General features: G+C 38.3%; 1 protein-coding gene across 11 annotated transcripts in view; it reads left to right on the top strand.

Annotated features, from left to right (window-relative positions):
• Positions 1 to 16,354, top strand: part of ST3GAL3 (ST3 beta-galactoside alpha-2,3-sialyltransferase 3) — a 200,384-nt gene that overhangs the window by 53,596 nt on the left and 130,434 nt on the right. For 10 of the 11 annotated variants that reach the window (XR_003398894.1, XM_026853479.1, XM_026853480.1 and 7 more), the window contains one exon: positions 7,791 to 7,833. Coding sequence is in view for 9 of the 11 variants with exons in the window: in XM_026853479.1 (XP_026709280.1) it covers positions 7,791 to 7,833 (43 nt within the window). In the remaining 2 variants the exon portion in view is untranslated. Of the gene's footprint in view, positions 1 to 2,202; positions 2,206 to 7,790; positions 7,834 to 16,354 lie in introns of all 11 variants that reach the window. The other variant, XM_026853488.1, reaches the window with a different exon arrangement.

The raw sequence follows: 16,354 nt of genomic DNA, 5'->3' as shown, positions 1-16,354 counted from the left end.
CCTAGATTTCATTTGCTTGCCATAGACAGCTAGTACTCCTCTTATTTATTTTTTTTCCATCCCTCTCTAGTTGCTTTGTTTTACTCCGTTGCTAGCAAATCAAACATTGGACCTTGAAAGTCAGATTTATACCCCTGCTATTTTTGTTCAAGACTTCTACCTCCTGTGTCTGAGAAAAAGCAATTTTAAATTTTTCTTCTCTAAGGCTCGTTAGGATAGGAGTGCATTGAATGTGCAACTTCCCCATCTGCTGTTGTGCTTATTGAGGTTCTAAACACCTTATAGTTGTAGGACTTAGAGTGGTGTTAGACACGTTTGATCGCATTACTGGCCACTGGTTGTATAGCTGGTGTTCTCACTGCAGGTTTAAAACATGATAGTTCTAACTTCTCAAGCAGCCAAGTGCTAATTAGGTCTTGCCCAAATTGCTTGAATATTTTAACTTTGTTGTTGCTTTTTAATTTAATTCTTAACCCTTATCAAAAGTTTCACTTGACTTACACAAAGAAAATGGAGCTTTTAAAATTTGGTTGAGAGAAGCATGTCTTCTGTAGCTCGTGTAGCTCATGCTTGTGAAAGCCCACATGCAAGACCATGCTTCTAGATGCTGTGTTCACAGTGATAGTGGAGTAATCTGAGAGTTTAAATCCATGCTGATTTGGGAGTTTGCTGCTAGTAAATACTTATGCTAAAGTCCTTAACCATTTTGGGAGAAGCTGTGAGAGCTATGAAGAAAACTTTATCTGTTTCCTTCAGCTGCTGAAGATGCTCAGATAACCATTTTGTGAAGGACAAGAAAAATCCTGTGTCTGTCCTAAATACAACTCCAGAGTGAATTTGGTGACTACTTTCCTATGTTTTAGATGGAGAGTGGTATGGATGGAGGCCGGGAATAGGAATACAACTGAAACTGTCAGCTGTCAAATTGGTAGAATTTGATGCAATGACAGATTCCTAGCATCAGAGGAAAAACATTGACTTGTAGAAGATCACTTGCTGTTCTTTGAGTTTCTCAGTGAGAATCTGGTAGTATAGATGGCTACAATTAGAAACTCTGATCTTTCCCAGATTTCTAGGGTTAGTGATAATTAATTTAGACATTATGTTAATAGAATTTGTGAGGCTCTGGTAGATGTTCTTGGTTTGAGGAAAAAAGATTTAATTTGTGTTTGGAGCTGATGTGGTTCCGGTATGTTGGATTTTTTGTGTTTTGGTTTGTTTTTTTCCCCCCAAATTGCATTTCTGACTGTCATGTGGTAGTGATGGGAAAGGAGACGTGAAATTATGATGCATTTTTCTGCATTCCTGTAAAGTAGAAAATAAATGGGAAAGATTATATTATTTTTTTTTTCTGCTGGATTTCGTGGCTTCATTCTGCAAAAATGCTTTTCCAGTTTCATTTTTGATTAATGAAGTTCTACTTCATTCTTTATTTCTTTGAGCTGTAGGCTGTGGGAGCTGTTTGAATCTTTGCCAATGACTGTCATGTATTGGTTGCTTAGTCCTTACGTGACTTTGCCAGCATGTTCAGTATCATCATCTGTCATCTTATTAATGCTCTATTCCTCCAGTTGAAAATACAGCTGTGATTGAGCTGAGGTGCAAATGCCAAGAAGTGGCTTAAAGAATACCTCAAAATAAAAGTATTTTAATGGGATTTTTCTCTATCATGTGGCACCTCTCTGCATCAAGTCAGTACATCTTGTAAGTCACTAAAAGCCAATATAGTTTACTGTTTTGTTAATATTGTTCTTGACTTTTATTAGGAAATATGATACAATTTCTAAAATAAAGAATATGTTGGAAGATTCAGTAGGGCAGCATTAACTCCATTAGCCAAGTAGATATATAGTAGTAAATGAAACAACTGTTTATTTAGCAAAGGTTGCAGTCTGGCCTTAAACAGATGACTCCCTGGGAAAAGAAAAGGGGCATATGCAGTTCATAGGAGGAAATTTTTCATCTAATAGTGTATTTAATAAATTCAGCTTAAAGCAGTCAGTTGCTTTTCTGGTGTTGAAGGTTGCTATAGTTTTACTAGGAAAAAAAGCAGTAAGGAGTTACATAGTCCATGTTAAGGGAACTAGAGCATTTTAAAATGTAATATCTTAGAATGACCTTTTTCTTCTGTTAAACCTATTTTGGAGGTAAGACAAGCAGGCAAAAGAGCTTCCTGATGGATGACCTGTACAGCACTATCAGCAAGTAGTTGATTATTTGTTCTTTCTGTGCCTGGGGGGTGAATAATGTGGTTGCAGTGTATAATGAAGGAGATGCCTCTGGTGTATTGCTTTCCTCAGGCTGTAGAGCTGTGCCTGATGTCTTTGGGGCCCTAATCAGGAATTACAGGGGGGAAAAAAACCACCTTGAAGGTATAGGGCTGGAAATGACTTCCTTTTGCTGCTAAATCTGAAACTGAAACAGTAAGTAGTATCCTCATGATTTTAGGTGTCACCAGGGCATGCAGGGGTTTGTGACTGGAGACAGATTTCTCCCTTCTCTTCTTTGAACTCACAGGTTTGTATTTCAGTAGTTCTGGTAGCGTTTGGTGTATCCATTTTCATCGCATATGGCCGTCTTCATCAGGTGCAGTATCTGGAAAATGAATATTGAGCTCGGTGCAGCAGAACTGGTGTCTTTAGATCAGTTTGCACAGTCTGTAAGCATTTTTAATAGACGTGAAATTCCGAGTTTTGCTGAAGTAGTACTGGTTAATGAAGTTCTTTTGTTCCCCAGAAAAAAAGAAAGCTTAAGTGAGGCTGTAAAAAAAGTTGTTGAAGAATTTATTTTTTTTTTATACACATGTGGTGGGAATGTCAAATGGGTGGATAGTTATATGCAAACGTAGATTGGTGAGGCATGCTTCTGGTGCTGGGCTGCAAGGGTTAAGCAGTTGTCTTTACAGATGTCAGTTCTGCTGCTTCTGTGTATTTTTATAAAGCAGGGAAAGGCACCAAGGACTGGACTTTGTCTTACCAGTATACTCGAGGTTCTCCCTGATGTCACTTGGACAACCTGGAGAAAAAGACTCTTAAACTTGGATGCAAAAGAGTAAGTGCAGGTGAACATAGGCATGTGTGCAGTCTGTGCAGGGCAATGCTGAGGAGACCAGGTGGCCTCAGCTCTACCTGTTCTGATCTTGGCTTTGCAATCTTTTTTATTTTTTTTCCTCAGTTATTTAAATAGCCTCAGAAAATAATGCTTTCGTCAGTAAGTTCCATTACTGAAGAGGTTAAAATGAAAATCCTAAGGAAAGGATGCAACGTTAAGTCCTTGTTTGTCCAGTACTTTCACTGTTGCTCGGTAATCCTGAGCAGTATTTTTTTAACCTTGGAAGAAAACCTTTCTTTTGCCCTTTTCAGTTGATCCATTGCATATGACTTTTTTCATTAATTCTTTCTTGTCTCTTGAGTTCTAGCAGAATTATTTTACATCAGCTGAACTTTTATAACTGTCCATATGTGTTTTCTTTGTTCAAGGTGAATGTGAGTTGTTTGACCTTTTTCATTGCAGGGTTAGTCATTTTACCTGGCCTTTACCACAGATGTAGAACTTGCATGTGGACAGTGATGAAGGCTTGGAGCCTCAGTTCCACGGAGACCAAACTGCACTGGACAGGATGAAATGTATCAGGGTGGTCTGAGCTGTTCTTGATAGGAGAGTCTCTTGAGTGTCATACTGATTTCTTTGTCAAACAGGAATATTTTGAATAAAATAACTAAAATGGAACCTTCTGCCTTCCCCACTGTGCTTGCAATTACCAGTTCAACACAGAGAGAATTAGAACCACATATAGCCCGTCTTTTAAAAACGGTTTAAATTAATTTTCTATTTCTGTGGGCAAAGTTATTTGTACTGTACTTCTAAGTAGCTAGCTGCTAATAGTCCTCAAGTCATCAGTGAAATCAGTTACGGGTAGTTTGGAGGATAAAACCAACGAGCCAAGTTAATTCCTGGATTGTTGATTTCAGATTAGTAGCATAAGGGGGAAAAATTGCCCATTTTGCTTGTATATAGCTATATTGGCTACAGATGCAAAATGCAATTTGAAAACGTGATATTGTACGCTGTGCTTTATGGCTTTTTGGGTGGTCTGTAGGGAGTTTACAGACATTGACAACGCATTTCTCACTTGCTGCCTGGTAGCTGGATTTCTGTTGAATACTTGGGAGAAATTTCCATGCTAATGCCAGCATTGAATTTGGCACAAGATTGGCATCATTTATAGAAATTGCTATGCTTGGCTGTACTTCTGTTCATATAATCCTAATTACATGCTTTATTGTGAAATTGTTGTCAGTTATTAGATTCTTATTCAATTCCGACCTTCCTGGAAATGTAGAAATGCATTTTATTTCTGACCTAAGAAGACTTCTTGTTCTTATGGGGCATGATGAAGCTTCATTTCCCATGTTCATTCATTTCTGTGCTTCTGTACACCACTGTACCACACTGTCAGCTGAGATCTGTAGCTGCTTAGCACAAGTAAGCCTGGTCCTTAGATTATTGCCTTGCTCTCTTTTAATACTGTTGCTTTGAGCCCTCATGGGCCTTTCAGTCTCTTGTGGGCTGAGAATGTTCAGATTCTTTTCCATGATGTTGTTCTAGTGGATGCAAAATAAATTCTTTATTACCTTAACTCATTTTTGGCTTAAAAAAAAAAAAAAATCTTATTCCACACAGCCATATAAATGCCTTGTCTGGAGACTGGTGGGTCAGGCATGGCCTGAGCTGGATCAGACCTTACAACCTGGTTAGATCTGAAGGGAGTTCTCCAGAACTAGAGCCAGTAGTAGCTCTGCATTGTGCTTCAGTGCAGAGACCCCCTAATGGGGGGGTGTTCGTGATGATGTTGGCAGAGGCCAGCATCAAACCAGAGTTAACATGGCCAGCTGATCCAAGCTAGTTCTTGGTGGAGATGCTGGAGTATTTCTGCTTTGTTCTCTCTAGCTGCTTTGTTCTGTTTTCTCTAATATTCTAGCACTTCTTTATCCCACTGCATGAAAGAGTGGGAAATGTTTTTGTCTAGATGGTTAACTTGGTGAATAAGGCTTTATACTAATGTGATGGGAGATGAAAGCAATCTTGTAGGTTAGGGCACAGAGATGTTACATGAGTGCCGAGGCAGGCTCTTGCAGCCAGTATTTTTAAGGGAGGAATGGGTAGGAGTAGGGTTGCCCCTTTCTCTAGCAGTGAGCTGTGATCAGCTCAGTCCATCTCCTGTAATCATCACACCCTGACCATACTGTATTTTAGACTCAGTTGTACTTGTCTTTGATTTAGTGGGTCTGCATTTTATTTTGTTCTAAATTAAATAAGTAACTCCAGACAAGGATTGCCTTTTCCTGCAGCTGGGCTGTGTGTGTTTGGCTTTCTCCTGGTATTTGGGGCTTTATCTGTCTTTTGTGAGTCCAGACCACTTCCAGCCAGCATGTGGGCTGCACTGTTGCGTGTTGCAGTGACTTTTGGCCCCTGTATTCATAGTGATACGGATAAATGACATTGGAAGTCTGCAACAAGACTCTCATTTTTGCTGAAAAGGCAACTAACTTCTAATGTGTAATTTAGAGGCTCCTAGTGTCTTTCCTGGCGGAGCAGCATGCGATAGAGATTAATTTCCAAACCAGTAGTTTGCTGTGACATCCAGAAGCCCCAACGAGTGTGACATGGCCCATGGTGAGAGCAGCATTTCTCTGCCTGCAATAGTTTGCATTCTTCACCAGCCAGGCAAGAGAAAGGAACACAGATGCTTCTGGTTTGATGTTACAGCCTGAAAGGATAATTTACACGCTACTGAAAATCAAGAACACACCTGTGCTTCTAGTTTGAAACCTGAAATGTTTTGTTAGACTTGATACATTTTTTCTGAAAGTGCCTGTTGCAAGATAGTTGGCATACATAATTTTACTTTTTACTTTACACCTCTGCTAGTAATCACTGGTGAGTATCAAAAATAACCACTTTAAACCTATGGAAGGTGAAATGCATGTGACAGAAGGTAAATCTTATGAAACATTGCAATGGAGGTATGTCATCTGTGGCGTCTAGCATTTAGTGTGTGTGTGTTTTCTGGTGCCTTGGCTGCAAAGCTTGTAAAGTGCTGAGTTAGTAGAAAGCCCAGGATGTTGTTGTAGCTAGAAGTGATGTATCTTACTGCATTTCCTCTTCTTGTATTTTCTATTGTGAAGAAGGAAATGTTAGCTTGAATGGGATAAGACTGATGACAGGTTGGTCAGTGGCTGTAGATGTTTTAGAAAAAAAATAAAAAATCTCTGCTGTTTGCGCAGTATGGATATTGTCTTTGGAAGAAGGAAGAGTTAATAAAAATTGAAGGCTGCTTTTCTTTTTTTTTTTTTTCTGGAATGGATATGTTCCTATCCATTATCCTACATGTGGAGGTGGTAAGGTTGGACAGGAAATAATTTCTTGTGGGAGGAATAAGCTGGAGGAAGGTAGGAGGGAAGCAGCACATGGGGGGAACACAGCTGTCAGTATGTGAAAGGTGGAGGAGAGATGCACAGGTGCATTTCTAACATCAAGTGCAACAGGGATGGTGGGTGGCAGGCGGGTGCCGGCAGAGAACACATAGTATGTGCCAGTATCAAGTGCACACATGTTTTGCAATTTCTGTTACCTAAGTTATGTCAGATGTAATTCTTGCCTTGGCTCGGGAATTAAATCTTAATGGGATTGAAATCAATAGCACAGTTTACACTGACCTATCTGGTCTGGTGCAATCATTTGGTCTTAAGTACATGTTTAGGCTTTTGTGTTCTGCCAGTAAGTGATGGAAAGCTTGTGATCTTGTTAGGTAATCTACTGCAGTAGAAATTCTGGTGGTGTTTCATAAAGGAAAGCAAACTTCTCTATTTCCACTGAGCTCTTTCTAAAAAGGGTATGAGAATTCTTGCTTATTTTAATACATCCTGATCATTAAGCTCTGGAGGGATTATCTTTTACTTCCCTGTTTGTATTGGGCTTTTTTATTGTATGGTAGCGAGACCCAGTGGATCTCAGTGTGAGGAGGCCCCTGAGCTTAACTCAATGCAAGGACACTACACCTTTTGGTTTTTCTTGTGTATCTTGTGTGAATTCTAGTAGTTTTATTTTTTGTATCAAGTAGTTGATTTACAAGATCACAGTGTATTCAGAGATGCTGAATGCAAAGCTTACTTGATACGAGAGTTACAGATGTTCTGAGTGATGACTTTGTTTCTGTAGCTTTTCCCTGTTTGTAGCATAAACTGTGACTTTGCAGTTTCCTGTTGAACAACATCACATGAACTTGAAGCATTTTTTCCACCGTGAGTGACTTTCTCTTGAAGAAGGGCTGCTTGATTATGAAGTTGTGGGTTGGAATAGACAAGGAATCAAGAAAAATTTCAAAGCTCTACCACGTCAGGACCTAGGAAGAGTGTCATACAAATTATGAGCAAAATTATCTCTACTGCAAGCAAGAAAACTCTGTGTATCATTGCATGCATGGTTTCAGTAGCACTTTGTTTTTATGACTACAGATATCTTGGTTATTCTAGTGATTTCTGAATTAATGATTTACCTGTATGTTCTCTTGCTTTTAGTATTTTCTGGAGATTCAGAAATGTTAATTTGGGAACACCTTGAAGTAACAAGTATTTGTGATAACAGGTGCTAGCAAATAGAAACTACTATGTAGCTATTTTGTTAGAAATGATTATTGCTTTTCCATAAGGACTTGCTGCTTTTTGGTGCCTTTTACAGAGGAGACACTTGCAGTCTTTATGATATTGTCCCTTGCTTTTGTTTTCCAGAATATGACAAACTGGGCTTTCTCCTGAACCTGGACTCAAAATTGTAAGTAGAACAGTAGGACTCTTCTTTGTTTCTGTAGTTACAGATTTATGTTGTAAACAAATTTAATGTCACCTGGGCAGTTGGCTTACTGGATTATACGCTTCTACCTGGGACAGCCAAGTCCTGCAGCAAGCTGGCAATTACAACTTCTTTCGTTACACTAGGCTTTGCTAGCCGGCTTGGATTGTGGTTCACTGTCATTAATTCCTTAATGACTGATCAAGAGGCTATAAATGTCCACCTGAAGCCATGACACTCAGTCTGCTCTAGATATCCTGCTGTTAATCTTCCAAGTGAGGAAGAATGTATTAAACATTTTAAAGCAAGAGGAGTGTCAGTCTGCAATTTACTGGGATGCTTAGAAGTTTGTATTTCCTTTCCACTTGTTTCTTTAAAAATGGATACTACTATTTTTGTTTGTAAACTGGAGTGGAAAGAACCTCATCACAAGGCAGTGACCATTTGCTGTGTCAGAACAGCAACAAAGTGCTGAAGGATGATACTCATCCTCTTTGCCATAAATAAGTCAAATTGAGACTGAAGTTCTTAACACTAGGCGTCACTAGCGACTCTGTTTCTGAGGTCAACAGCCTTGCAGAAATTTTGGTATTGGGAGCAAAATGACTGCTAAAAGTCTTTTGCTTCTACTACTTAAAAAGGCACTGAAGCAATCTAGTGGCACTGAATGACTTGAGAATGCATCCCCTGTACAATGTGAATATAAAAACCATTCTTAATGTTTAGAAACTTTCCTTGTACTTACGGGGTGTAACAGTTTTGAGTTTAGTCTTGTTGAGCAGCTTGGGAGCTTCCATACTGAAAGAAAAGCCTCCTAAGGGTGCTGGGAACTGCTGTTTGTAGGAAGTGGTAAAAGTCTCTAGGTAAAAGCTTCTTTTACAGAAGCGGCTGGGTACATAAACTCTACTATAGTAACTTCACTGGCAAAAAGGTGCTGTAGAAGAACACGCATGAGAGAAGGAATATCGACTTTTTTTGTTTGTTTTCCTACCCCTGAAGACTGTATCTCAGTGTGCAGGAAAGGCAGCATTTACTGCTTTAATAGCTGGTCAAGGTTTCTTTTGGTCTCATTTAATGTAGTGTTCTGTGTGGTTTTTGTTGCATGCTGACTAGAATCCACACTGGTTGCATAGTCATCAATTTTCTTTATTGAATTTATGTATTGGGACATCCTTGTGATTTAGACAATAGCATATGTACCCTTAAAACACTGTGGGTTGAGACGTTACATTATCTTCAATTTATACATGTAGAAGTCAAAGCAAAGAGAATAGTCAAAAACTGGGAAGTGGGTAAGTAACCTCTGAATGAATATTTTGGTGTTGGCAAAGGAAAAATGGTTTTTAACTTAAGTAGTCTGATTTTGGTTTTTTTCCAGACTACTTTGCTTATTTTGTAGTGTTGGCTTTATTGAACATGCCCACTGACTGTCCACACACTTTGGGCACACCGGTGTTATATAGAACATCAGTGTGTGCTGTGTCCAAACCACTGCTTCAGTCTTGTTCTTCCTATTTATCCTTCTGTGTTTGCTGTCCTTTTCTTTGTTGCTTTTAGCAAGTCCCATTGAGTCTTCCTTCCTCTCAAGCCTCTGTTACATCTTTTTTTTCCCCTTGATTATAGCTCTCTTGAGACATGGCCTGCTCCTTCTTATACTTTAGCATGAGGCCAAGTGAAGTTTTTACCTAATGGAAGGCTTCTAAAACCCTAAAATTCTTTATTGAAACCTCCCCATCATAAAGACTCTCCATTATTTTTAATAAGAGGAAGATTTTGTTGACTACTTTAAAAAAAGATATTTATATAGCACCTTAAATGTACATGTTTGCTTTTCAAAGCCATAAAGTTAGCTTCTAGAAAGGTTTGTAATAACATCAGCATAATTAAAATAAATATTATGAGGTTAAGTTAAGGAGCAAAGAAGTACTATACATAGGTGAAATAACCTTTTTTTTTTTTACTGTAATTGTCTTTTGATTTTAGGTTGTCTTTTTTTTCCTTTTTGTTGTTTGTTTCTTCTAAGGAAGTAAAGCTGGTGCTGCTTTGACAGTGGACCTGATGACCTGCAGAGTTCCCATCCAGCCTGAGTTACTCTAATTTTTTTTTTTTTTCAGTAGCAAGGGAGCCAGAAAAAAAAGTTGAAAATCCCATAAAACATACTAAATCTTCAAAGAGAAATGGGTGACAGCCTAGGGGAATTTGCTGCTGTTTCACAAGTTCACCATGTGTGCTCAGGGTACCAAATACGTTTTCTAAGTACACACTGAATTCAGTGGAGCTTTCTGTGACTCAGTCAAAATGGTACCATTGTAGAACACTTTCTGGTTAAAAAATTTGCTTAGGGTTGAAAGGGGTAATATGTTCTGCACTGGTGACTTTATTGGCAGAAATAATTTAATTACGCCTGTTGTGATATAATTGTTCTGGTGGAATTTTGCCATAGATCATAACTTTATAGGGTTCACTTAACTGACAGCATGTGAGTCTTATGTGACTTAAAGCACTTGGGGCAACAATCAGTTTTCTCTCTTCCTTAATCTTTCATTTGTTCAAAATCTGTTTCTGGCTGTGTTAGTTGATGTCACTTAAACTGATGACCTGGAGGACTAACATTTTCTACAAAGCATCTTTAATTTTTTCATGTATTAGTACTTTAGTGTCCTCTACCATGTAGATGTGCAGGGCATGTTATTCAGATATAATACATTCTATTGTGGTAACAGCAATGTAATGATTCTGTTCACTAGTTCTTTTTGAGTTCATGGAAATGGTAATGAACCAGATTTATTCACTTTATTAAGAAAATTTTTCAGAAGTACTTGAGGATTGTTTTCTGTGGGAACTGTATGTCTGATGCATGCCTTGCTATAGCATTGGGGAGCCTGCTGTGGCTAGAAATCTCATCTGGAAGGGATGGCCAGTTTTAAACATAATGTACAAATGCTTCATGGGAATGGCCAATTCTGACCAGAAGTCTTGTTGCTATGAGCTTGTCAGAAAGGAGAATATCAAGAAGGAAGATGCTTCTTTTCTGCTGCCTGTGCTTAGGCTAACTCTTGTCTGGAAAGTCTTTTCCATCCAAAGCAGGATGGTATCCAGGTGGGGTTTATTAATGACATACAGGATAAATGGAAAGCTGAGGACATCTGTAGGCAGCATACTTGATGAATTAGTTGTTTCCTCAGTCAAAACAAGACCTAAGGCTCCTCAGGACCAGATAAGTGAAAAAGATCTGTTGCAAGAGGAGTTTCTTTTAGTTATGCTTGTACCAACCATAACATCATTACCAAAATTAGAATATCAAAACAAAATATGCACAAAGTACAGAAACAGGCTAGTTGTATCAGATTCTCCCAGGTCAAGGGTTTTCCCAAGCCGCAGAGCCACATACCGTTTTAAAGCCTTTAATAATAAAATCCAACATTTACTGGTTGCATAGAGAAAAGTACTAACAGAAAAAAAAAAATATTATAAAATTTACAGTTCTTAATTCATGGAGGGGCCAAGACCATTAGTCACATTAGTGACTCAGCCAATGGATTACTAGGTGCCATCAGATGCCAAGATTTGCAGTCACTTTTCTAACATCTGTGCTTGCCAAAGGGTTGCATGCTTTTATTAAATATTTATATTGTAGTAGTTCCTTGAGGCAGGCCAGGTCCTAGAAACAAGAGTCTCATTCACTACAAATTCTGTGTTCTCTGAGCAAAATCTATGTTTGCATTGAATTACATGAGATTTCTGTAGGAGAATCAACATATGATCATGTAGTTAATTATAGTCTGTGTCTTACTGCATATTTAGTGGGCCCAGCTGCATGATCATTCATTATTCTGTCACTTACTACTCTGTCAATGCTTGGTTTAGTCACCTTAATGATTACTTTGACTATGCCTTGGCATGTTACAAGTAGAGATTCACTTGTCTTGTGCATGTGAAAAGCTCCTTTTTCGTAATAATCCGTGTGATTTGGGGGCTTTCCCCTTGCACTGTTGCCCTCATGGTTCTATACCAGCTTTCCTTAGTCAGCCAACATGCCACTTACTTGGTGAGATGGAAGCTAGTGACTGCTACTTCTGTCCTCCTTTCAAACTCTTCCTTTAAAAGCTATTTTCAAATGTGCTTTAGCAGTTAGATTGGCAATTTAATGCTTCTAAACAACAGTGAGAAAAAAGCTCCCCTTGGGTGATGGTGGATCTTTTCACCTGCTGCCACAGTCAGCTCAAAACCTTGGATGTTAAAATATTGATTGATGAATGATGGAGAAAGTGTCCCAGGGTTTGACTTTGGGGGAAGAACCACTCTCATAAAGTTTGAAATGTTAGAAGATGTGATTGAGCTTACCGGAATCATTCTTCACTTAAACAAAAAGATAGTGGGTATTATGATGTGTTAACTTGAAAGTAAAATTTTTTAAGAGTAGAAACTGGAAAAAAAATTACTACCACTCTCAGTTACAGAAATGACTACGAGATCGGTATGATTGACCACAATAACATCATAGTAACATAGTTACTCTACTGTATTTATACAATATATGGTATATATTTTCTATTGTGTACTTTGGGAATTTTTAGATAGTACTTAATTAAAAGGAGAAATATTTTTTCCAGTGGGCTTAGTGCTTTGCTAGACATTGAGTAGATTTGGGAGGTACAACAAAGATATGTATTTTTTTTTTAATATTCATGATAATTTCAAACTTTGCTTTCAAAGGAAGAGACAAAGAAATGGAGTTGGGGGGGTGATGGGGCGTGGGGAGGCCAGAAATAACAATCTTCACCCTGCAAACTCAAATGAAACTTGATCTAGACTTTGAAAAGACTGTAAAAACGGAGGGAGTTTGGGCAAGGGCAACACACAGATTGGGTTACTTCTGTTTGTTGAAATTTCTTTACTTCAGAGCTTTAATAATGAAGAATTGAAACGGAGTGCCTTCCTTCCATTTTGTTTCTAGGGTGGGAGGTTGCTTTGAAACTGTTTGTGTCTATGTGTGGTACTTTGCCATTAAGCACTGTAAAAATAAACAATAAGCATGTTGGAATGCTGGACTTTCCCTGTGCCTGCTGCTGTGGGATTTCTTTCTGCCCTGTTTTCCTTCCCATTTGTCTTTTTGTATTCCTATGATACTGAGGGGGGAAAAAAAGAAAAGAAGTGAGAAGTCCCAGTGCCTAGGCAGGGGTAAGGGTGTGTCGCACAGGCTAAATGGAGGGATTTTAACCATCACAAGCAAGAGTGTTCTGATGCTTTTTCTGAAAGATTATTTCAAGGCTTAGCATGCTTTATGACATTGGTATTTTTCTGGCAGTTGGTTATTTATTTCTCTTTAATTTCTTTTTTTTTTTTCTTTGACTTTTAATTCATGTCCTTCTACCTAATCTCTTTCAATCTGAGCACTTCAAATATTTAAGAAAATGAACTGTAGCTGTTCACAGCAATTCAATTACCAGGTTGTTTGTTGTTCATCCATCAAACCTCCCACATTTGGGTGGGATGTAACTGCCATCTCTGCTTCTTTGTTGTGCTCTTCTTAGCTCATTTAGGTTTTTTTTCAGTTTTGATCCTTTGGAATTCTTACAAGGAATCCTCATGTAGGTCTCCATTAGATAATTATGGGATTCCTGTGTTAGACACAACCTCAGTCAATGGAGAAGATAAAGACTGTAGAACTGAATTACTATTTTTTTAGATAGAATTGATTCACTACTTGATTTGTTAAGTGCAAACAAAGTCAAAAACTTATGTTTGGTGCTTTTAAAAGGGCCAGTTTCCTGAAGCTGGAAGTAATTATGAATCAAACCATGTGGGAAAAGAATGTAAAGCAAAAAATATGAATAGCTGGGCATTGTTTAGAGCAGTTTTATACTGTTTGCCCCAATAAGTTCAGTTTCATAAGAAATACGTGTTCATGGAAAAAGAGTTTTACCAAGAATATAAGGGAAGACAGTGGTAGTGTATTTATAGAAAAGACAGAAGTGTGCAGTAAATACATGGAATTTTGTTCTGTTTGGATGAGGGGGAGAAAAAATTGCTTTCCTTAATATCAACAGCAAAAATCCAAGCAGCAGATACCTAAGTTTTTATGTGCTTTAGAATTGGAATGTCTGGACAATATTCTTCGCAAGAATTTCTAAAGTAGCTGAGGACTTTTTGGACTGCTAGAGATTATTAATAAATCTTCAAACACTAGGGGTTCTCCATAATCTTGGCAGAAAAGTTGACGTACAAATATTGCAAAAGCAAAAAGGAGTGATTCGTAAGCTTTTCACCCATTTTTGATTCTGAGCACAGTAACATTACAGCCAATAAGTTTCCACAAAAAACCCTCTGTAATACATACAGTTCCAATGAGTGTGCATATTAAATAGGAAACATTTTTTGTTAGGTGGGCTTGTTCAAGTGAATGTCCATGAAGGTGCCAGGTATCTGTGAGACAGATTTTTTTTCTTGGTATGTTCCTCTTAGGACTGGGTTTGCACATTGTTGTGTTCTTTTAACCAACCAGATAAGTTGTATGAAAACTGGGAAGTCTATAAACAAAAGGCTCAGTTCTTTTTTCCCCTCCATATCTGTAAGGTGGAACACTTACTTTGCTTGTAGTTCTTCACCACAGTAGCATTAACCTAATTTAATGTATGTATATATGTTTTCCTGGGGTGGATATGGTTACAACTAGTTACTTTACAAGTTTCTATTAACTGTTGTTTGAGAAAAAAATTTTATAGTTATTGCATTCACAGAAGGCTAAATTTACTTTAGTAGCAAAACCCAATTTGGGGATTATCTATAAACTCAAATGACGTGGGGCCCTCCTGGGGGGCCCTCTTGGAGGAAGAGCATATAAAAAGCCACACTTCATGTTCTTCCTTCAGAAAACTGTTCTAAAACTCAAGAGATAAATTACTTTAGTTTTGATCAGCTTCTGCACTGGTAAGCTTGTTAGTTTCTAGTTACTGAATATCCTCCTACAAAGTTCTCTTCTTGCTCTCTGAATAACTTAAGAAAAATTGAATGGATTGGACTATCTAAGTAGTGGTCATTCCCAAAACTTCAGTTAAAGAGGTTAGAAATACTGAATTAAGACCATTAAAGGAATTAGTCTCATTCTAACTGGCTATACAGTTTACTGCAAGGACTATACGTTCCATGGGATCATGGGTTTTGATACGGTTTTCTGTTAAAACACTGGTGTTCATCATCGTATTCTTGATATTGGTCATAATGAACAAAGTACTAGCACACATTGTGGAAACAGGTGATTTATTGCTGCCTTTCCTGAATCAAAGGATTTGGGAGCTTATCATTAACTGATGCAAGAGTTGCCTCTGTTGGAAATCCCAAAGGCATTTATGTGATCACCAAGCATCAACTCTGCACCTACCTGGCTTGACATACATCCCTTCTTGCAGGCAAGCACTGTTCCACCTCCAAAGAGAAATCTACTTCCCTTTTGTTTCCCCCGGAAATGTTTTAGGGAATCCTTATCACATTGTTGAATGGAAATCACACATCTTCCAGCAAGAGAACGTTAATACTGTTTATCAAGCCTGCCTCTGAAGCATGTCACTTACTCTGAAGAATACTCATGCTGTGGTATCTAGACAGCTTAGTTATCAGCTCCTAATTTATTTTTTTCTGTAGCTGGCTGTGGGGACGTTCTGTAAATGGGGTGTATGGGAAGAGACAGCTTACTTTACTCCGTCTGCCTCTAAATTTGTCTTCTGCTTTGCTGTAATGTGACCAGAGATGTCAAACATTTGCTGTCTGTATGTGCTAAGAATGCCATACGTAACTTTTAAGTATATGTAGTAGGTCATCAAGGCAGGGAAGAGTTTGGTGAAACAAATGCATACAGACTCCTTGCATGCTGGGGAAGGACAGCAAAACCGAGACATACTTTTAACAGCTGTGATCTATTAGGTAAGAAAACAATATTTCATTTATGCTGAAAGAAGGCAGTAAGTCTTGTTGCTGTGCTTGAGAAGAATTGCCTAGCAGAAGAGAGGATGGTGATCTGTCAGGTAGTGACATGCTGTGAAACCATGATCTTTAGGGACGATAGGCTAGAGGAACTTTAGGTGAGAGACTGAACTCTGTCATCCTACAGAGATGATAAACTAGAGGAACTCTAGGTGAGAGACTGAAGGAATCCTGTTAAATATAATCTAGAGGTGTATTTTAGTTTACTTGTTCTGTTCCCAGTCTTATGACTGGAAACCTGACAGTAAGTCTTGCTTAGTAAAAATGTATTTTACTGTTTAAAGATGTTCTAGAACTGAAGAAAGTAAGTTTTGATTAGCTGATAAATACAGAATATGTTTTTTCCTTGAGGAAGCATGACATTGCTGTTGGCACACTTGCCAAATCTGCACTGGTGAAGTACCCTAAAGGACCCCAGACCTCACAAAGGCTGGTGGGAGAGCTGGCATTGTGTGATGCCCACTGCAATGAACAAAACATGATGAAGGCTACTTTACAGCAGAAAGGTTACTTACAGCTGCGT

This window comes from Athene cunicularia, assembly GCF_003259725.1.
Source record: "Athene cunicularia isolate RWA chromosome 8 unlocalized genomic scaffold, athCun1 chr8_part1, whole genome shotgun sequence".
NCBI classification, from domain to species: Eukaryota; Metazoa; Chordata; class Aves; order Strigiformes; family Strigidae; genus Athene; species Athene cunicularia.
Note: the sequence above shows the minus strand (reverse complement) of the source record. Positions and strands in the feature narration are given on the sequence as shown.